This window comes from Rissa tridactyla, chromosome 17 (genome assembly GCF_028500815.1).
Source record: "Rissa tridactyla isolate bRisTri1 chromosome 17, bRisTri1.patW.cur.20221130, whole genome shotgun sequence".
In the NCBI taxonomy this organism is placed as follows: Eukaryota; Metazoa; Chordata; class Aves; order Charadriiformes; family Laridae; genus Rissa; species Rissa tridactyla.
The window spans coordinates 6,528,681-6,552,238 of NC_071482.1; the positions used below are offsets into that span (position 1 = coordinate 6,528,681).

A 23,558-nucleotide genomic window follows, 5' to 3' on the forward strand; every position below is an offset into this window, starting at 1 on the left:
AAAGAGAGTTCAATTGTTTCTAAACACCAGACTGTGTAAATTTTGCCTGTTGGATCTCTTGGAAAAGGCTTTTTTCTTCTCAGGAGAATAGTAGATCAGTGTTTAAAATACACAGACGCCCCCCTCTTTTCCTCCACGCTGAAATGAAAGGGGGGCTTCAGCAAGCCCCAGTGTTAACCTGAAAGAGACCTGTCACATCTTGGCAAAGCCTCTGCCTCTTATAGTTGTGGCTTATCATCTCAAGGGTTGCTTTATTAATAATCTTGCCCCCATCAGGAGTTGCTTAGCAGAGAGGTTGGCCTCTCTGAGCCGCGTATATGAATCTTTGATCTTGCATCTGCCCTAACAGAGAGAAAACTCAGCTCTGTTTCCTCTACAGACAAAAATAAACTCTGTGGACGATTTGGCTGAACAGCTGCACAAACAATGCAATTTAGAAGGATGCAAATGATACACGAGCAGGTTTTGTTCACAGCCTGCCTATCCTTTGTGTTTGCCAATTAGATCAGCAATCTTAACCCAGCTCTCGTGGCTGGGGTAACGAGGAGAGACATATACAGGCAATAAAGCTAAGCATAATGCACATCACAGTAGCATTCCAGGAAGCTGAAACCTTATTATCAGAATCTAAGGCACCTTGGAGTAAGGATTGCCTCCAAACCTGATTTTTTTGGTTGAATAAGCTGACAAAGACTATGTCATAGCTTCCACTGGCACAGGGCATGGCTATTTTTATTCCCCCTACATCAAATAACAGCACACGCATGTCACCCCACGGATTGAACCTTAACCTAAACAGAATGAATCAAGGACAGCTACGCCTCCACTTTTTGGATGGGGGAAAAAAAAAATACAGCTCAATTTCCAGTTTATAGAAACCTTTCATTGCAAACCATTCTGCAACATTGCTAAAAATCAGTTCTGGCAACTCCATTCCCAAAGCAGCTCCCTTGACTTCAGTAGGGCTGTCTACGTGATATAAAGTTAGTCATGAGCTGAAGATCTTGCAAGGACCCTGGTTCCACGGCTTCATCGCTGCCTCTACCTGCAGCCGTGACCATCCAGTATGAGCATGGGGAGGCAGGACGCTCCCATCGGTTGCACCCCCAGGCTCCAGGCAAACGGATATTCTGCTCACTTCAACATCTGCACTTCATTACCCTGCCCTGTAGCCGAGGAGCGAGCGAGGACAAGGAAAGCTGCATTCACTACTGCAGGCATCACGGAAAGAGCATGTCAGACTGGAGCATTACGCATGTATTTTGAGAAAACACAAGCAGAGCAGACGAGGCAGCTATGGGCTTGGTCCGTACCAGGGAACAGAGCTAAGCAACAAGAAGAAGAGCCAACTGCTCGGTGGAGAAGGACCTAGAGGACTCCAAACACCACCTCAGTCCACCCTACACCAGGGTGCACTGTCTGTACCAGATCTTCAGCCTGTACAAACCCGCACAGCCCCCAACACCAAAACCAGTCTGATTTATGGTAGCTGAGAGCCAGCCCGTTCATTTCAGGGCGGGTGGTGGTTGGGGCTTTTTTTCAGCTGAAGCCTGAAACAAGTTTTGCTCCTATTGAAACGCATCTAATCCCAAAAAGCGAGCTGAAAAATCTCAAGTCTCAAGGGCGGGCAGTCTCAAAATGAACGCACCCAGAATAAGTAGTTCCATGAGAAAAATGTCAGCCTTTGAGTTGCCAAGCACTTTGGAGGCACACAACCACTTACATGTCAGAAAAGCGATGACAAGGTTTTCCCAGCTACCAGCCTGCTTGTACCACAGCACTGGTAGAAGGATAAGCCAGAAATTCCAGTTGGTGAGCTCTAGCTGTCCCAATCCCCAAAGAATACGAGCCCTCACTCATGTCAGACATCAGCGTGCTGGGTTTTTTTCTGTTCTGATAGGAAGTCAGCCAAGGAGACACTGTTTTCACATCTCCAGACAAATACAAATTAGACTTAGGGTGGAGATAGGCCCTAATTAATCAGAAGGGTTTGAATTAGGTTTCTACAGAGCTCAAATTCTGCTAGCTTTAACTGTGAATTAGTGCCGTTAAGGACAGAAACGTTAGAAGGACACCTATTTCCGACAGCTCCAATCTAGAACTACAAAGACGCCCCTAGAAACACTCAGATTTAGGGATCCAGGTGGGAGACCCTCCCTCACCCTAAGGTTTGGAGGGCTTTGAGCCGAAGCTTTGGTTATCACACATCTCTGGTTTTCATCAGCACGTCTATTTACCTCCGATTCTCCTACGGCACCTGTCACTGAGGAATGCAGCATCGCCATGTTCCACAGGTACGTCTGTGACTCGATAATCTCATTTAAATACCAATCACAAAAGTCCATATGCAAAAGACAATGCAGCCCTTTCTTCCCTCCACACGTGCGTGGGTGTACGGTTCCCGCTAGCGTTAGAAACAACTCCAGGCTGATGGGAATCTTGCCTCATTCCCACCGACTTTATTTACTCTCACCTGCCCCATAAAGTACTGAAAGAACAAAGTTCTGTTCGCTTTCATGTGGATTTTGGGGAAAGAGGACATTAGGCATAGCGTGTCCAACCCTGGCACTGCCTTAACGTGCAAACTCAGCAAAGTCCCTGCATCTCACTGGACTTGTGTTTGCCCCACAGGTGAAATGAGGATGATCGTACCAACCACACAAGGTCGTTGCAGGTCTGGAAAGTACTCAAACGGAAGCCACAAGGGGAGGCAGAGGTGTGACTGTCTCACAGCTTGCTGAAGACATTTCCCATTAATAGATTGCATGAGCACTGCACGGAGAACTCTCTTTTGTGCCATACAATTACGAAATTCCTTAATGTGCCATTAATATATATGTTAATGTTGAAGCAATGCATGTATCCTGTTATTGTGCAACCAGCAATGTTTCCACGGGAACTCCTCCAACAACAGGCACATATGCAGCACATGGTTTTTCAAACCAAAAATAACTTTTTTCAGGTTTTTTTTTTTTCTTTCTCCCCCCCCCCGCCCCCCCAATTCTTCTAAACCAAGAAAGATACTCTGCCAAAGATCAGCCGTGGCTGCCAATTTTCACATGATGGTGATGTAAAGAAAAAAGTCTGCGGGGAATATTTTTTATATTTCTCAGACACCACCATTACCACGCTCCTTTATGTGGCACTGCTGGGATGAAACTCTTCTTAGATTTGGTATTTCCATGCTCTCCCTGCAGACAGCATGACAGTGTTTTCATTAACCTTTGAAATGGGGGCCGCATCCCACCCGCAACATCATTAGATAATCTGTCCAGAGAACTTAGGCAATTATTGGCATTTATTACTCTACGATGAAAAGCAGCCAACACTACCAATCCACTGAGCTGAACTGGTTTGCTTTGCTCAGCAATGGCATAATAGTTACAAGAGGTCTTTTAAATTCCAAGGGCTAAATGAGTCTTTAATATACATTTGGTGAACCACATATGAAAAAGAGCTTCAATTCTAACATTTTTTATTTTTTTTTTAAATCCTACTCATCTTTTTCTCTCTCTTGAAGTATGGATGCCATGCTGTCTCTGTTTCCACCCCGGAGGATCTGCTGGAAGCCAGATCCAAGGCCTTTCAGTTTATGTACAGCGTTAGAAAGACTTGCTTGGACACTGCAACCGATTCCACTGTCTTGAAACAGATTGTCTCCAAGTAACTCAAGAGACCTTTTTTAAGTCTTTTGCCTCCTTCCTTTATTAAATCTTTCTATAGAAATGAAAATCTGGAAGTTAGATGGATGCAGTGGTGAATGCATACAGAAATATATAGTCGGTTTAATAAAGAGATGACGCCTGTGTCTCGCCTGTGTATCCAGACCACCACCACCACGCCACCACCACCTCCTTTACACAAACAAAATGACATAGTGGGGGGGAAAAAGCGCAACTGAAACTAAAGCAAAATCAGAAACTGATAGTCTGATACCAGAATTGGCTCAAAATAACTTAAGATTTCAAATTATTTTAGTCCTTTATTTTAAAAAAAAAAAATAATAAAACAAAGACAGACTGAATTTAAGGCATTTCAATAGCTTGCCCCTTCCAAGTTCATAAAGTTTCAGACTGACAACACATTCCTACTCCTTTCCAACTTGGAAGGAACAAAGTAATGATCTCTAAAGAAAAAGAAAAATCCTGTATTAAAACAAAAAGCCAGGTGAGTTGTCTTTGCATACGTTATGAAGAGGCAAAAAAAAAAGGTATCATTTTAATTATTTTCTCCTCTTTGTGGGTCACCTTTCATTAAATTGTTGAGAATAAAACATACTCCCAACCAAGACGTTAACATCTCATTTCCAGTACTGCTTGGGTGAGGAGACCAAATAAAAATAAATGGCTTCTACAATAAGACACATCATCCATCATCAGCATGTAAAACGCAGTCATTAATCACAGAAGCAACCTACTTATTACGGGCATTCAAGCACTGGCAATACAAATGCTTATAAAACAGGGACTCCTTTCATAATTCCCTGCCCTTGTCTCTCAATAGTTTAGAGGATTAACCCTTTTACAACGAGGGATGGGCAAACTGGTTTTGCCTAATTCCAAACCAACTTGACGTCATGGGTTCGAAAGTTCGACTTGAACTCAAACATTATCAGATGCAGTTTGTGCAGAGGGGAGACAGCGAGAGCAAGCTCAGGGAGCAAAAAAGGAAGCAAGACAGTGAAAAAGCAAACTGAAAAACCCAGCAGGACACGGACAGAATGAAAAAGGTCCAGTAAAGGGTCAAAGGATGGATAAAAATTGCCCAATGAATGAGTTGAAGCCCCTACGAAGTAATAAACGCAGCTTTGTCTTAACCCCTATCTTAGTGTGATTTGTGGGGAAGTCTCTTCCCTCCTACAGACTTCCCTGTGGTGGGAAAAACATACAGATTTTAGTTGCACTTAATTAATCCTCACGAAGAGTACAGTTAAACATACACAATCCCCACTGAACATATTACGTTAGGCTTCTCTTGGATTTCTCAGCAAAGGATTTTACGACACTTTGCACAAGTGTGCAATGAACTGCTGTTTTCCTTTAACTGATGGGAAAGATGAGGCATGGAGTGAGCACGTAACCGGCTCCACGTCGCATAGCGAGACAAGTGGAGATGGCCAAACCACCGAGCGTCCCCTGCAAAGTTCTCAGCTATTCCATGGGCTCTGTAAAATGACAAAGTCCGTTCAGCTATCCCCGCTCCCAACAGCGGCATGTCCCAAGCTGCCAGATAACGAATGCTCAGCAGAAAACGTTCATCCACTTGCAGTCTGATGCAATGCCTTTTCTTTTTCTACACGCCCAAAACTTCTATTGATTTCAAGGAGTAAACAAGAAGTGGGGTCAGGAGGGAAATCAAGAAGTGCTGAGAAAAGCAATATTTGGACATAATCTGCAGCATGCAAAGGGTTAAACTAGAGTTTAAAATACATGAACTTCACTATTTACTGATTGTTGTAAAAAGTGAGACATCTGAATGAAGAAAATTCTTGTGGAGAGAAACCAGATGAGGTATGTATTTGAATTTTCTTACAATGTGCAAACTGGGCCCCAGTTTAACCAAAGGCAGCAACTTTCCAAACACTTAAATTAACTTTGTCATCAACTGGACAAACATTTCCAATGTCTGTATCAATTACTGGAGCCAAATGACCCATGATTGGCTTTGGGGAAAACAAACATTTTGAGAAGACAAATCAAAAGAGTGCGCCACATTTTAAGCCACACTAAGGCTACGCACCAGGTACCGGGAATGAACACTTAAGTTTCAATTAATTAACAAAGCGGCAACAGGCAATAGCAGCTATTCCATTATAACTTCTTTTCATAGGTAAGAAATACTCAGCAAATACCTTGCAGGCATGACTGGGTTCAGGGTAAAGCGGGCTACGTCCTGGCAAATCGTCAGCAAGAAGTTCAAATCATTGCAGAGGCACTCAGAAATTCAGCACCGGCTCTGCTTCCAAAGAAATATCGGGAGTTTTCCCAAGATATTTCCCCTAAAGGAAATGTTTTTCTTCAACCGAAGCTGCCATCAAGGCACCGTGATGAATGAAAGCGTTTTCAGTATCCTTCACTGTCCAAAAGGATTTTCTATCCTGTAATTTACTAGAGGAAAGCACCATTTTTATTGTGCAGGCATATACTCAGAGATAGAGAAATATTATCAGCAGATAAAAACATTATCAATGGGTTTGCTTTTTGAGAGGTAATACCAAAGTTAAGATCACCGGTGAGTTAATACGAGTCAAACAAATCACGCCTAGGCTGCACTAAGCAGCCGGTACCTGTGACTAGATAATAGGAATGCTCAGTTTTTAAATAGCTGTCAACTGATTGTAATGCATTTTTACAAGTTGTGACATGACTAATCGTGCTAATATTAAGAAGGGAGAACTAAGGCATGGATCACAGAAATCAGTTTTTTCAAACATATTAAAGCCACAGATCATCAACTATCGCTATCAAGTCGCCTGCGTTGCTTTCACGGTCTTTGTTTACTGATGGGGAAGACAACGGGCAGTATTTTTTCCTAAGCTGAGTATGTGCCTATGTCAATGTTTATCCCGGTTGTACCCCTTTTTCCCGATTAACACTGCCGGATGGTATCACTTTTATCCTTCTCTGAAGGACAGAAATTTCTATTTCATAGTTGCAAGCTCTTTAGAAAGTGTTAGTGGAAGCTATTAATTGATCCTGCTATTAATAGAAACGCATGGAAAACAGAAAAGGATACAAAAAAGGCAAAACAACCATGAACACTGTGACAGCACAAAGGAAATAATGAAATAATTGCCAAAGTGAGCATGCCAGACTGAAAACAAAGTCCATTTAGCCAGCTAACCAGCTCTGCAGACACTCCAACACCCCTGCGCTAGCCGTGCGTGCAGTCAGATCAATCTTTGTCCTTTCCGCCCGTGTCCCATTTGCTGTCCTTTCACCGCTCTGCAAGCGTCCAGCATCTCCATCCACTGCAAAGACGCTTCACAGAGCCCAACCAATGCCGTGCCCGTACCTCAAACACGGATCAGGCCCCATCTTTCATTTTCGACACAGCTGCTGGGGAAGACAGAAAACAAACCAGAGCAACTTCGAACCCTTGCAGCGCTTGGCATTGCCTGGGAGATCGTCTCTCTGTGGGGACGAATTTAGGTCGTTCGGAGGGACAGGAATGACACCAGTTAGCAGCTATTCCCTGTTGGATCCGCAGCTCACCATGTCCCAAAGCTTCTGCCAGGTCTTTAGGGATGGCCCTTAGGATGCAGTACTAAAACCTCCCGAGACGGCCGACCCCGTCAGACAAGTGCAAGCCTGGAAACCCTACACCTGCCAACTCTGCGCTGCTCCAAACAGCAGGAGATGCCTTTGCCCTGCTGGAAAAGGGACGGCGAGGAGAAATTCTGAGGACAGAATGAAAAGGATCAATCCTGAATTTATTTAAAGAAAAAAAAAAACCCAAGCCATAAAATGAATTAAAGCAGGCTTGTGAATCGCTATTTTAAAGATAATGTCCCTGATGTTCTGAAAACACCACCATATGTTGTAAAACCTGAATGTATTTATAAATCCATCTTTTTATCACGTAGGTTATTTCTTTTTAAATAATATTTTGGATGCTGTACATTGTTCAGCTGAGACAACGATGAACATCCATAACCATTAGAGTTTTGAGATCAGCTCATGCAAAAGTTTCAGCAGTTTATGAGCTGGCCGTGACACAAGCAAGCTCTCCCAACCCTGACGATGAGACGAAACAACCCCGGGATTTCTCCAATCTCTTTTTCAGCGATCTCTGCTGCCTCTTCTCCTGCCATCGCCATCCAGCCTGCGTCTGATGGACAGAAATGCAGCTGCAGTACCGATTGCTGAGACATCTCCTCGCGACAGACAGGTGCTACGGGGGTTAGGCACCAGCCTGAGAGGGCTCCGTCTCCCAGCCACAAGGGAAAAGGTTTCAACAGAGCTGTACAAATAAAATACTATCAGTCTGGGATTTCATAAATGCTGTTGTATTAGCGTAATTTAAGTGCTAAACCACCTCATAATAATGTGCTTTTAAATGTTTACAGTTAAGGCATAATTGAATTTGACTCATTTTGGCCCTGATCCAACGACGATTTAATTGACTTCAGTGGGAGTTGGATTGGGCTTTAAGTAATTTTAGCTAAAATAATCCATCAATTGTTCCTCACCCACTTCATCAAACTCCTTCCCATCGTTTATGATTGCGCTGTAATTTATTGCAGCAAGGTGAAATCAACCCTTCTAGCTTCTGGCATGGCTTCCTATCCCTCAGTGGAGAATTTTACTATTATCCGGCAACATAAAACAAATCTGCTTAAAAGAAAGCAAAAGAGCACAGCAAAGAGCAGACGGCAGAGATCCAAACTGCCGAGTACTGTCCTCTGCTGCTGCAGAAAACCTCAAATATCAGCTCCTCCACCACTTAGTCACCGCAGGAACAAAATGAACTGTTAGCAAAGCTGTCAAGCGGAGCTTTGGAACGAAACAGACAGGAGGGTGAAGCAAAATGTATTCACAAACTCACGCAAATGTTTTGTGGCAAAAAAAAACAATACCCCCATTTGCTTCAGACTTTTCACCATTATATTGTATCAGTTATTACATTACTCTCTATTCCAGGGAGATCGGTCATATTTTTCCACGTATTTCACAGGTGAATAAAAGCAGGCCTGAGCACTAGGCTTTCCTAAAAACGTATGAAGTTACGCAATTCTACGGACGTGATACATACAGCGTGCAAGTAGATACTTCCCATGAGACAGTACCACCGCTGCTAATTTTGCTTCAAAGCTGACAGGTTAATCTGGCGTAGAATACCCTATTTAAGTAACCACAAGCGTATCACACATGTTTCTCTGTCTTGGAAAAGAAAAGGAGATGCTTTTATTAAGGCTTCAACCATTCTGTGCTTACACAACAGTGTTTTGTTTTTTAATGTACCAACGTGGGCAGGTGTACGCTGGATGTGGCAATAAGTACCTGTACACTCGAAGCTACAGGGATCTGTTCTTGCTTCAACATTAGTTCTGAAGATGGCTATTAAAATTAAACTAATAGGAAATCCGGCCTCTCTAAGGTGAAATCTGAGTTTAAATAAAAAAATAATTTGCATCAGCAGGAAAACTAGCCATTAACCATCCTGGAACTTGCAAGATAATCATTAGTAGAAATATCCAAAGCCAAATGGTGAGCCAAATGTTTAAAGATGACTTGAAGACTACATTGAAAACTCTCAAATGTTTAAAGATGACTTGAAGACTACATTGAAAACTCTCTTATTTTGAAGAAATTCCACAAAATAGTAGCGAGATTATCCGAGTTACAGGGCAAATACAAAAGCTTCCATTTCCAATCCTTCTTTGCATGAGTAGGACTGCTGAAGTCAGCCAACTAACTACATGAATAAAAACCACTGGCACGTTAAAGAACTTACAAGATAAGACCTGAATGCGCACAACCAAACACATTTTAAGGTCACTGTAAGGTTGTTGCTCCAAATCTCACAGAAAAAAAAAGCATAAGTATTTGCAAATTTTCTGTCACCACATTTTCAAAGGGAATTCTATTTTTGTTGTATAGGAAGTTCTGGAAAACTGTTTTTCTCCTTCCTTAAAAAAAAAAAAAAAGACAGTGTGATTTTTTACACAAAAAATGAAAAAACAAAGCAGAGATTTTTGTCTGGGAGCTGTTGATAAAGAGTAGTCTTCTTTCAGGTTTTGTGTTTTAGAGAGAGCACAAATATTCTGGAAATAAATACTGCCAAACCCATAGTTTTATAAAAATCTTCTACAGGAAAAAGACTGTCTTTTCCCACTCATCATATATGCCAGGATATTCTTCTAGAAAATGTCCTCTTGTTTTTACTGAAAGTCATTTCTTCTTACTGATCTATATATATTTATGCTCTACAAAAGTGCCATCTATGAATAGGTATGTGCAGACCAGTCAAAAAATGGAAATTAAGTAGTTTTTTGTGTTTTTTTTTTTTTATACGAGATACTTTTCCATGTGACACACTTCAGAAACAGAGAGATTTACACAGCCAACTGATTGATGTTGACCCCAAGAAGGCTACGACCCTCGTGAATTCTCATCAGGTAACTAAGAGCAGAATCCAGCCTCCAGCATCCTCACGGCACATGTTCTACCAGCATCGCCCAGATCCCGCTGGGCTTGTCCCCTCTGGGGGCCTGGATGTGTCCAGAGGATGTGTGAGAAGCACCAAGTATATAACCTCATTGGCAACACCGGGATGTGCTAACTGCAGCCGGAAGAGATTTGAATACCAGCGCAGGGGTCCACCTTCAGGGAGATGGAGGATTTTTGGGAAAGGCTGTTCTTCACCCTTCCCTTTAGTTACTTAAACGGGTCTCAGCGCCGAGTATCCGAACACCTGTCCGAAATATCTGCAACTGGTAACTTGATGTTCTTCCGAGCTGCGCTCTGGCCAAGAGAAATGAGGGAGAAGATGCCAAGAATCAGTCAAAATGAAAAGTTACATGAGAGGAAGATGGAAAATATTAAGTATTTACTGTGTGAGCCAGGTCCTAACACCAAATCTCTCTATATTTTTAAAGATGTCATTAAAATGTAGCTTTGGGAATTTCACATCACTCAAAGAGCTAGAAGCCTCTCAGCTAGATACTCCTAGAATGCCAGGAACACAAGAAATAATAGATAACCCGGGGTGGGGGGTGGGGGGGAGAAATCCATCTCCAGTATTTCCCTGGATGGTAATATTAATACGACCTTGTGATTTATTGCCCTTAAGCCTACTCTGAAACTCTTGCATTCGTCTCACCCGTGCAATCCATGGTGGGAGCGATCAGACACACCGTGGCACAGAAATTCTTCCTACCAGAGCGAGAAACGTGAGCAATGGAAAGAGGGGACACCTCCCCGTGCAGGGCAGCGTGAGGGGACGCTCTCGTGCCCATCAGCACTTGGTCTGTCTCATCTGAGCAGCACAACATTGTGCTCCGCTCCACGCCGAGTAGAAGCGTACACAGGAGATCTACTGTCCAGCTCCCATGAGCTTGTTCTTGCGATCCTGTTCTGTTACGGGTTTTGTCTTGACTTACACAAACACAGCTGAGATCACAAACCAGGTCCTAAACTTTCCGAGGAACTATTATTCCCTAGCAAATGAAGCTCGTGTTAACGTGTTCTGGCTTCGGCAGTCCAGCTGGAGCAATTCTTAAATAGAACTGACTGAAAACGTTCGGTTGTGGCTTCCTTTCATCAAAAAAAGAAAAAAAAAAAAAGAGAAAAATTTTGCAATACAGAAAGTAACTTCATTGCTTTGCCAAATGTCTCATATAAAAAAGGAAAGCGTTAGAAAGTTTAGTTTCAGGCTTCGGAAAATATGTTTTTGGTATTTTATTCCAGATCAAGTATTTTCTCTGATCTGATACTCCCCCACAAACACACATTTTAAACTTTTAACTTGCCAAAATTATTCCAAAACATTTTGCTTCACTCTGAAAAGGACAATTAATTATTATTTCCTCTACCTACCAACAAACCAAATCATGTATTTTTCTGACTACTCCTAGTATTTTTGCTTTGATGCGACGAAATTTTGTACACTGTCTGCAAATGCAAAGCCCAAGTCTCCAGTTCCTCCAAGCAGAGCTGCACGGTCACCTCTAACTGGACAAGGTATCAAGGCAACGAGCGGAAGAAATAGATATTCAGAATCAAGAAATTAAGATCGTCTGAGCGACACCAAGCAAGAGCAGAGCGTCTCTCTCTAACCCAGTAAATGCCAGCAGCGGATTAAGAAACAACTCCAGCGAGCGTATTGAGCAAGGCGTCCACAGAGATCGTTCCTGATGTGCAGATCAATTCCAGACGATCGGCTCTGCCACCTATCACAGAGACATGCGTGTAAACCTTCCTTCCTCACAGGCTTGCACTCAGGCCACGGAAGCGACTAAAAGTCACAAAGGCAGAGATTTCTCTCAATCATCCAAACCTGCTGACAGCGCTCCTATCGGCATTAAATCCTCTCTGGAGGCGGATCAACACACCACCAAGATACATACAGCGAGCTGTCCTTCACCCTACTCTTTCACTGGAAAACAGATGTAATGCTCAACACAAGTAAACAGAAGAAAAAACCAAAAAATCTCCTTAGCTACTGCTCTGCTCTGTTCCCTGGAGCCCAGCGAGTTGACTGGGAGTGTCACACAACTCGTTGGCTCAAAACAGCCCCACTTCTTTTTCCCCCGCTTCCCCGGTGAGGATCCTTGCCCTTGCTCATACCCAGCCGGTACTGAAGGCAGCAACGCTGCAGGACACTTAGCCTACTAGACAAGTCCGTCTTTTCCTGCATTTTACAGCAGCAAGTCGAATAAAAGTCAGAAAAATAATAACCACAATAACTTGAGAGCTGTGGCCCTACGTCTCTATTGCGCAGTCTCCATGAGCAGTGTTCAAATTAAGGATACTTTTTACAAATCTGGAGCCTTTAAACCTACATGGCTGGGTGGATAGATTTAATCTGCGCTTCAGTGCGAGCGGGGAGGCTTTAGAAAATAAGGTGTAGGTGTCAATTCTCCCAGTGGAATCCCACATTCATTAATACTTATTATAACATTCCTCCACAACGCTTATTCATGCTTAACCACAACCACAACGCTGATTACTTTCCACAGCAGGTTTTATCGCAATCACCGGGGGGTGATTTTCTGTTTTGTTCCACGTAGTTTTGCCTTTCATTGATTTCTTTTATTCACTGTTAACAGTGCTGAGATACAGACGGCAAAATTCAGTCTGGATTCCAAATTTTGAAATATCTAGCATTGAAACCTCTTGAGAGCCAGGTTTCCCTGCTCAGTCTAAGTGAAACCTGTTTTCAAATTCAGATTCTGCTCTGGCTTTGCTTCTGAAATACCACCTCTAATATTGGATCTAATCTGACAGAGAAAATTGTCAGATCCTTCTCAGAGTAGTTATTATTAGCCAGCCCATTATTATCCCTCATACGCCACTTTTTGGCATTTCTGAACTATATTTTCCGCTAAAGTCATCAAAACATGTAAAAACCAAGGCGGACATCCTGAGAAGCACCAAGCTCTTTAAAATTAAATTTTGTGGACAATCTTCAGCAGTTGCAGGTGAAGCCGCTTTCAAAGCCTCTAGCGTTTGTGCAGTTCACCTCGGCTGATCAGCTGGTTTTCAGTTGATTGCTACAGAAAGACTTTTTCTTGTCGGGCTAAAATGGACAGGGAGTTACTTGGCTGCGAGTTTTGAGAAAACTCAGACTTTCCTGAGGTTGAAGCTGAATAAACCACGCTACGGGAGCAGGGAGACAGTTCCGACAGCAAATTCTGACTTTTCTAGGTTTTCAGAGGAGCGGTCTGAGACATCAGCGTAAATCTGACTGCATCTTCTAAGATCTGTATGCAGTGACGTCATCTCTGAATTATCTTACATTTATTAGGAATACCTGATAGCTTCTTTCATACTGGATCAGAGACACCTACAGAAGCAACACTTTGTATTTTTCAGGATTAATAGATTTCCTTTGTCATTTTACCTTCAATTTTTTGTATTAAACTATAGAATTATACTGATCACTGGAAGATAAACTTAATAAACACAGGCAGTTTTCAGAAGATTTTTTTTTTCTTCATATGTTTGCCCAAATAATCAGAAAAACAGCCCAAACAGTATTGCACCAATGTAGATTTCCACACGCTGACACTTACAGCTTTGCAATTTAAGTTGGCACCTATCGCTTTCTGCCGCCGTATAAACAACCATATTCACGTTGGCTTGCTTCCCTCAGCAAATACATTTTGGGACACAGGTCTTTAATGGACCTCGTGAGTCACCGAGCCCCAGCGCTCCTGCCACCGCAGGCACACATTTAAGACACGTAGGTCTCCCCAGCACCCAGCTCCACACACCACAAGACCAAAAGTCTTTCCAACACCTTGGATTAATGACTGGGATGCCAAGGCAAACCCGCTGGGGGACGGCAATTCGACCCCAGTCAAAGACGCTGGGCTGACTGGAGGCTGGGCACGCTCAGGTTCAAGCTAGCCTGGTAGAAGGTATACCCACAATTTTGTATTTGTTTTATTTAATGGGATTAATCCAGCTGTTATGTTTCAGATAATGCGCTTTGAGCGGATGGCCTCTCATTTTTCCCCACATCGGGCCATACGCTCCATGGATTCCCTTTTCCCTTCCCACAGTGCCCTGCTTTCCCCCAGGAACTCCGTAACAGTATCCATTTAATGGAAAAGAAAAAGTTTCGGCAAGTATTTGAGCAAAAGAAATGGCTTCCACCCCGATTTTAAGTAATGTCCCAGAGCAAATTCAAACCTTGCCCAGATCAAGGCCTTTTTGAACAGAACCAGAAGGAATCTTGTTGTGAGGTTACACATAAAAACCGAGCTGTTTTAAGACGCAATAAATCTACTTTCTCGCCATGGTTTCCTAAAAGGCTGACAAGACTGACTGAGGAGCAGGAGTATCAAAGCTCATGCTTTATCACACAAGCGGTGATTCCCCGCAGGCCCCAGTGGTTGCAGGTATCACTTAATTTAATCTAGAAAGCAAAAATATCAAATATACCAGGAAAATGGGAGCTCAAAAAAAAGTTCAGGATAAGCCATTCCCAATTTCACCCTATGATAAAACAACAGAAGACAGACAAACAAACTGAAAAAGAAAAATTCAAGTCTTGAACAATTCGATATTAGAAACCTACCTACATGAAAACCTCAATTTGTTCTCCCCCTCCAAAACAAAAACAGCGCCAACTCAGAAATCCAAAATACTAATTTTAAGGAAGCAAGTCATAATTATTAGTGTTCTTTAAAGGCAACTTGTTCCACAGACCAGCAAGCAGAGTAGTAAACTTTCAAAAAGATGCAAAAAAGCTGAAAAATTCCAGAAGTTGTGGCACTTTTAAATATACGTAGAGCCATACAATCCCCTTTAAACACAACTCCCCTTACACAAGTGTAAATATTTGATATCAAAGTAGCTCATTCTCTCAGAAGACAAAACCACACCAATATAAGGTATCTTTGTACCTGTAAAGCTACATTCATGCAAGGCGTTCAAATATAGGAGCAGATAAAAAGAGAAAGCAGCGCAGTCCTACCCGAGATATGTACCAGTAAAACCTTGGTGTAAATCGGAAATAAATCACATGGGTGCTCATTGGAGTTTAAGTTATAAATCACTAAAATAATTTTAAATTTTATGAGCTCCAGAAGAGATCCAGGTAGAAATGAATACACAGCAGAGAGAACAAATAATTTGCACTACAAACTTTGCTAAAATAAACTGAAGACTCATAAAAAGCTCTCTCTTGAAAGAGACAACGCGATTCTTTGTAATTCAGCCATCTCAATTTAATTGGGATAGTTTAGAAAGGACCTGCAAGACCAAAATTGCCCATTATCAATACACAATGTCAGGAATTCCGCTATCACCAGGGAAAGCACGCAAGTTCTCCCCCAACACCCCAGCCATGATCACCCTGTCATTTATTTTTTCAAGTTATTTTAGTTACTTCAGTAAATATGAAACATTTCCAGTTTGCCCTTCATAACCTCATACACTGACAATGTCCTTTGATTCTTTACCACACCCTGAACTACAAATACGGCATTCGGATTTTGAATGTATTGCTAAAGCAAGATTTTCAAAAATCTAGGAAAAAAACCAGTATTGGTACAGACTCACCTACAAATATTTTAAAACGTAAAATTGAAAAATTATATGAGGACAATTTGAAAAGTGAATTCCTCCAGGACTCTGCTCAGTTGAAAAGCAACCTTCAGAGATCACTATAACAAACTAAGCACAGTATACATTTACACTGTAATCGTTACTTATACAAATTAATGTCATATCTAAATATGACATAATTTGAAAAGCCAATAAAAATATAAGTATCATGAAACAAAATAAATAATGTTTTCACTAAGTCATCACAATCCAAAAAGTCATAAATCAAAGAGGTATTAACCACCATCTGAAAATATTTCTGTTTAAATATCTTTCTTTTTGTTATCATAATGGCTCTGAACCTGGGCATTTCATTACAGATTAAGGGTGGGTACGGCCTTGTTTATCTGGCTCAATAAATGCCACAATACATATTCATACACCAAATTTTAAGCTAATGATGGGTCCTTTTCACAAGGAATTACATTTTTCTTTCCAAAGAAAAATTTTGGTTGGGGCTGGTTCCAAGCTCTTCGCAACGGGAATCTCCCCAGGGAGATGGGTGAGCTTCGCATCAGACCTCCCGCGCACTCCTCACAACTCCAACACCGGTCTTTGCCCTCACCACGCACAGGAAAATTCCCAAACGCTCTTTCCAACCCCATCTCCCTCTGCTTGATAATTTTGTTTTGTCCCAATTCAGCTGCACACGCTTAAACAGTTAGTCTTTGATCATAGCCAAAAGAAAAAAACATTTTCCATTTGGTTCCCAATGTTTTTCAGAGCTCTGCTCTTAACAAAGATGTTGTTAAACACACACGTTGCACGACTAAAACATCTTCTGTCTTTCAGCTCCGGATAAATTATAAAAGCATATCAGACTTCTGTGACTTCACCCAAGATGAGACAACTATTAACTCTTCAGCCCATGAAAACGCTTACAAAATTTGACTCCTGACTGGAGAAAAGGCCATGGCACCAAAGAGAAGCTCAGCTGAAGGAACTAATCACTCATGAGAGTTTCAAAGACTCCCAAGCCCCAGCCAGGACTCCACTGGCAAGGGAAATTTCTGTGATTTAGGTTAAGATTCATTTCTTCTAGACCGCAAGAAGACCAAGGGCTCACTCCCTTCCTGATGAACTCAAGGGACAAAGGAAACGCAGGCAGCAAGTTAAATGCCATAGCGCTGTATTTCTGCCATCTTTAGTCTCTAAGTGGTTTTGGGGTTATTTTGTTTGGGGTTTCTTTTTTTTTTTTTTTTTAAACAGACTTGTGTTGGGTATTTTTTAAATTCTTTCGTATTCAGTTACCTTTTGTGCTATTGCCCATTTCTTATACAACAGAATTTCCTCTCTTTATAATAAAAAATAAATAAAAATCCCATTATCTAACACATATAGGACTTCAATTATACCTATAAACCTTAGAAGACTTAAAATTTGGAAGTGTGGACAGTTTCCTTTATGGTTTTAATCCCGCAAGCGAATCTCTCTCCGCACATCACCTCTCAAACACTGCAACTCCACAAAGCTTATTCCATTAGAAGCAGATATTCACAATCCGCCCTGACAGAGGGACAGGCCAGAGCCTGGGCTACAAACAGAGTCTTGAGGGCAAATTCATTAAAGATCCCAGGCAGAAAGAGAAATGAGGCTTTAGTTGAACAGTAACCACAGGAGTCATGCTAGCGTCACTCAGAATCCACTGCTGAATCATTTGAGGATTATTAATGATTATTTAATGAATCTATATTAGTCTTACAATGTTTGCTATACTTGACAGAGAAGTACATATTAAAAAAAAATTCTCTCTTTTGTCCCCATGGGGATGGTGAGACTGAAAACAGCTGCTGGGAAACACCCCACCCATCAAAAATGCTAAGGATTCCTTAGCCTAAACGTGACATTCAAATCATGTTTTTTGATGCAGAGTTAGTCGGACATGCTTCTCGATGTTGGTAAATATTCAGGTGAATATTCCTTTTGGGTGCTAAAGGGAGCTTTCTTTTCTATTGCTTCCTTTTTCTGTACTAAGGGAGATAGAAATCTCTCTCCTCTTCCTGGCAGACTGGGGCCTGTGGAAGGGATGCCATTGACTCCGATGGGTGCAGAATTGGGCCCTCGCCCCGTAACTGCAAGCTCCCACGCACCGGGACATTCATGCCTATTTTGGCCAAGCACCGAATTTCACTGTCTACGCAGTAGTGAGGGATCAGCTCTGAAAAATTCCCTTGTCAGTAATATCTTGGTTAACAACCAGATCTTCTTGTATAAAAATACGTCAGCGATTTGTTAGAGAAGGCAAGGAACGTCACGCACGAATCGATCGGAAGAAATAAATGTTGAGTGAGGATCACACTATGCATGTAACCACTTTCAAAAAGTTGGTCACCGCGGGTCTTAATTCTGATCCAGCCTCCTAATCGCTTCTGAATCTTTCATTATTAATATTTACAAAATAAATATTGAAGTTGGAGGAAGACTTACGCTTGGACCAAGGGTTTATTCTACTCGTCGTACTCTTAGGTAACCGAACAACAAGTTTTATATTAGCACAGCTCTACGAAGACCTGAAAAGTTCCTTCTTATTTATATTCTGCTAAGCATTAAAAACAAAACACCAAACCTAAGCCAAAGTGCAGGTCTTGAATTTTTAAACACAACGATACAAACACAAAATGAACATTCCCGGGAAACAGAAAAAGGAAAAATAGAATTTTATGACCTTGAAACATATATTATTTTATGGGGGATTAGTCCTTTGCAAGTATTTTTAATAGTTAGGGGTTTTTTTAAGAACATATTTTTAAGTTTCAGTTTCATCATCTGATTCTCTTAAGACATTAGGTGTCACCATTAGAAGTGTTGCCTTATGGGAAGAATATAAATCTGGAAAACTGCCTACTTCACCAGAAAAAGAGGGATTTTTTTTCTTTCTTTTTCAAAATCTGGAATGCATTATAAGAATGATATTTTTACTTTTAACATGGATTTTTAAAAGCTCACATTAGACCAATCTGTTTGTGAAATGTAGTAACGCCCACGGTCAAGACCCAATCGCCCCTTTTGTTGCGTTAAAATCAGTGGTCTCTCTCCAGGAGAGAGATCCATTTGTATGTATTTATTTGTGGTGTCTACGTCCGCAAAATCAACGCAAATATTTTCACATCTTCTCTGTTAGAAATAGCCTTTCACAGGATTTAGGGTAGAAAATAATCCGTCTCAACAGCAGCTCCTCTCAGTTTTCAAATTTTCTATTAATTTCTTTGTACTCCCACAGACGGCAATGAAAAAAAACCCAGTAATGGTTTCCACGAGCGCAAGGTTGAGGCCGCTTTCTACTGGGGGACCTGTGCTCCTCTTAACTCGTTATCATTTGCATTAGTTATCGATTTGCAAACACCCCGAGAAAGATTAAAGCAGAACCCCACCGCTGCGCACTGCAATTAGCCCCGAGGATTTATTAAATGCCATCTCCCTGGAAAATAAAGGGAGCGGGAGCAAACACAACCCCTTCCGTTGGGGATGGGGCACGAAAACTCGGGTTCAGGGCTGGGTTTAGGGGAGTCTCCGCTTCGGAGGAGCGGGACACGCAGGAGTTTGCTAGTCCCACCAAGGCGAGAGAGGCTCGGGTGGCAAACCTTGGCATCCCAGCGCATCCCCCGGTTCCCTCGGGAGAGCCAGCCCGGCCCGGGGGGCGCGGGGAGCGGGCTTACCGGCGCAGGAGTGCAGCGGCTTGGGCCGGACCAGGAGGGACGGACAGACGGAGTAGAGGGAAAGTTTCTCGAAGTAATCGCAGGTCTCCTTGGAGAGGATCTCGTCGATCATGAAGGTCTTGTAGCGCCTCCTGCCTGCCTTGGGGCGGCCGGGCGCGGCGAGCCGCGGCTGGGGCTGGCAGTGCATGGCGGGGCGGCCCGCCGGGGCTGCGGGGGCTGCCAGAGCCGCGGCCGGCCGGGCATGGGCCCCCGCCGCCTCCCAGCGCTGCCCCGGCTCCTGCTGCTGCTGCTGCCGCCGCTGCTGCCGCCGCCGCCGCCGCTCCGCTGCCTGCTCCGCGCCGCTCCGCGCCCCCGCTATATAAACCTGCCGATAAGCATCTCTCCGCGTCCTTTTTAGGAGGCTCCGGCTGTCAATCAGGGCGCCCGCTGCTCCCCGCCGAGCACCGCTGTCACCCTGCGCCCGGCGGGGAGGATCCTCCCAGCCTCTCCCCTCCCTGCTCTCTATTTTAAGATACCGGGGTGTGTGTCTTTCGTTCTTTCTTTCTCTCCTTTTTTTTTTTTGGGAAAGGTTCCAGATTGGGGCTGGCTTTTCCCCCCCCCCCCCCCCTCCTTTCTTCTCTCCACCCCCCCCACCTTCCACACACACACTTCTCTAGCCTGTAATTAGTTTAAAAAATTAAAAGTGCACATCCCGCAAACGCAGGATTGAGCGTCTCTTCCCGAGCCCCTGAAGCTTTCTCCAATCGGCATCAAATCTATTCCCCAGCCACAAAGTGCTGGAGAGCGTCAGGGGGGGAAAAATAAATTACTATTTATAGGTGCCTTGCTGAAGCAAACGCTGCCTTCTCCGGAGCGGCGTTACTCGGTTCCTGCAGCCCGAGACGATTTACTGGCAAATCCCTGCTTATCTCAGCTGGATTTTTGCAAAGATGAGCTCTGAGCACCTTCTGCGGAGGCCGGACCCCATGCAGCCCCCCGGCAGTGCCTGGGGTGCTGCGATTTCCCCGCTCTGCCAGAGCTGGGTTTCCTCCCGGGCTGAGCCCTGAGTTTTATTCCCCTGCTCCGCGGCCTCTCTGCAGCAGTTCCCCTGATTTGCAGGGAGGACTGCTCCCAAATGGGGATTTTTGCCCGCTGAGAAATTGCACCGCGCCCCGTTTGGAGTCGGTGTGGTTTAGCACGGGAATCACCAGGACACCTTACTCAGGGGAAGGCGTATTAGGAGGAGTCTTCCCAATTTCAACCGGTTGCTGCATGGTTTTCCAGAAACCACAGCAGCTCGTAATTACTTGTGGCCACAAACTCCAAATGGGTAAAGAGAGGGTCGTTATGGAAATGTGCCACCTCCCCAAAAAAAAATTATTTGCAGGCTTCATACAAGGATTTCAGTATAATCTGCAAAACGTTATCAGCCACTGCTTAGTTTTCATGCTTTGGTGATCCAAATGGCAGCAAACTCTTATTTGCCATTAGAAAACTCAATCTGTTTTTGCAGAAAGAAACAACCATCTCAAACTCATAAACTACCCGAGCAACTTTTATTTTATTGATCTATATTTTTAAAAGCCTTTAAAAATCTATAAACTGTCTTTAATCTCTTGCAAAAGCACCGTTTCTTTTTCAATTACAAGTATCATTTGGCTTTAAACTTCAGAGATACATTTGCCGATTTGGAGAGTCCTAAAACCAAAAAAAAAGATACTCGCATTGTCTGTACCCTGTCAAAACTGGAAGGTGGACGCAAGGAAATATAATACTTTTGATATATCCTTTGAACTTTTTTCTTAAAAACTCATTACGTGGTTTTAAAAAACGCAGCACAGCAAAATATATTAAAACAAAGATAAAACAAAGCGGTTTGCTCATTGAGCCATTGAAACGGCATTCTCATTTAAAATAAATTGGTTGGAAATAGTTTTACTTCTTTTTATTTTGAGAAACAAAAGCGATCTTACGAACAGGAATTTAACTAGAATGACAACAACCACTAAGGAGTTCAAGGACTTTCTTCTCCCTGATGATATAACTATTTTTAAATTACTTAAGCTGTTGCTAAACAAACTGCAAATATTTAAGGAGATTTGCTGACTTCATTATGAATGTAGTTTTATGAATACTCGCTTCTTAATTCAGCCATAAAACATTTTAGGAACAGACTTTCTTCGCCTTTTTTTCAGACATATTTTTTTCAGAGAACAAAATAATTACCAGTAACATTAAACAATTACTGCTTGCTGATAATTATTACAAAGAATATTTCTGAAGCAGCATCCCGAGCAAGCAATTGATTTAAATCCTGAAGCAGCAGAAACCAGCAGCAAATGGTGTTTTGCTCCACCGTGTCTCCTGGGTGTCTGGGCAGTAACTGCAGCCCCTCTACCCCCACTCCAAAGTCATTTTGCATTTACTGGCTCCACAAAACCTGACAAGACGCAGCAGAGGAACGTTTCCTAAACTGGGAGCGCGATACAAGCGCTGGAAATCAGAGTCTTCCATGAGCCCGACAAGATCCAGCCCAGCAATCAAGAGGGGAAGGAAACTGTCGGCTGGCTTAAGGCGCACACAACTGACCGCAAGACAAGAGGCTCCTCTTGTCTTTAGACATTTCTTTCCCACATCTGAAGGGCTGGATTTCCAGAGATGTGGGGCTGGCACCTCTGCCCGTGCTCTAGAAACACTGATGCCCTCACCACAGCGTGAGCTGGCAGGTGAGATTAGCATGTCTCTACAAACATTATTTCTTTAATTAATGAATTTCTTTTTTTTTTTTTAAAACTAGCCAGAGCAATACAGTGGGTTATGTCGTATGAAACACACACTGGCTGTCAATCAAAAAGGGGGTGCTTTGGTCAGGAATAATCAGGGGTTTTGTTTCCAACATTAATGAAGTGGCTGGAATAGCAAACATCTGCCAAGGGGACTCAAACCCCGAGCAGCTGTTGGAGCCCCCAGTACTCTTCCCATGTAGGACAGCCTCGCTGATAAGTCCTTCTCCCTAAGGTTTCTCTAGCGGTTGAGAAATGGGGCCGTGCGGGAGGGTGGAAAGCAAAAGGCATGTCAGGAGAGGTTTGGAAGGCAGGAGACTTGACGCAGTTTGCGTGCGTGAGCCCAGCACCTGCACTCCACAAATGGCAGCGTGACAGCAAGTTACCAGGATTTCTGCACATGCCCTTTTCCAAGAGGGAAGGGGGAATTAATCCAAGGGACACGATCCTGCAATTCACTGACTGAGGCAAGTTTTTTTTGTGTGTAAAACCGGTATCAGAACCGAGGAGGAAAATAGCACTGCTCTGAGCTTGTCAGTCAGCAACGGGTTGTTAATGACTAAGAGCAGGGAGTTCAGCTCTCCACCAGAGAACTGAAAGTAGATCCTCCAGGAGGGCAATCATGTTCAATCAGAAAAGATCCAGCAGGAGACCTTCTGAACCAGGGTTTCTGGAGACAATTTGTTTTAATTTGGAGACAATCTGTGCTACCAGGCACTTTGCGTGCAGTGCTGGAACCCCACTGGTGCTGTGCACCTCGGGAAAATGATTAAGCACCTTAGAGTAGACTTGTTTAGTCCCAACACAAACGTTATTGTAAGATGGTGATTAAGGCCATAGGAATTAAGCTGCTGTATTACTAAATTTGTTATTTAGGTAGTAGCCAAGTACCTGGCTCTGCTCAGGGAAGAGCGAGCTGGTTGTGATTACTTGCTTCTGTATTTGTACATTGCCTAGCACACCGGGATCGTTTGCATTCTGTCCGGTGGGTTTTCAGCTCACTAGTTTTCACATTTAAAGATGAATTTCAAAAGCAAAAACCTTGGGTGTTTTTGTGCCCATTCTATCGAGTGCCAAAACTTTAAAGTGCATTGGGTCTTGTTCTGAATTCCTTTTTCCTTATCAAAAGGCAAAGATACCTTTCACAAGCCTCTGACATTACCATGTTTAATCACTAGAAAAGTCCCTTTTCCAGTGAAATCCAACCACCTTTGAAAGTAGATTCATACAGACATAACCAATCCTGTTAAACACCAACACTCTGATCTTAAGTGTATGCCTTTTTCGGCATGATATTGGGCTTGATACCCGATCCAGAGTAGAAAAATCAAATGTGAGGCTAGAAACAGGGAGGCACAATT

At 42.9% G+C, this 23,558-nt stretch overlaps 1 protein-coding gene across 1 annotated transcript in view; it reads right to left on the reverse strand.

The window, feature by feature from the left end:
• BARX2 (BARX homeobox 2) overlaps window positions 1-19,905 on the reverse strand; it is a 36,516-nt gene extending 16,611 nt beyond the window's left edge. The window contains exon 1 of the mRNA XM_054223062.1: window positions 19,436-19,905. Coding sequence (XP_054079037.1) covers window positions 19,436-19,622 — 187 coding nt within the window. The 5' untranslated portion in view covers window positions 19,623-19,905. The remainder of the gene's footprint in view (window positions 1-19,435) is intronic.
• Between the last annotated feature and the right edge of the window lie 3,653 nt (window positions 19,906-23,558).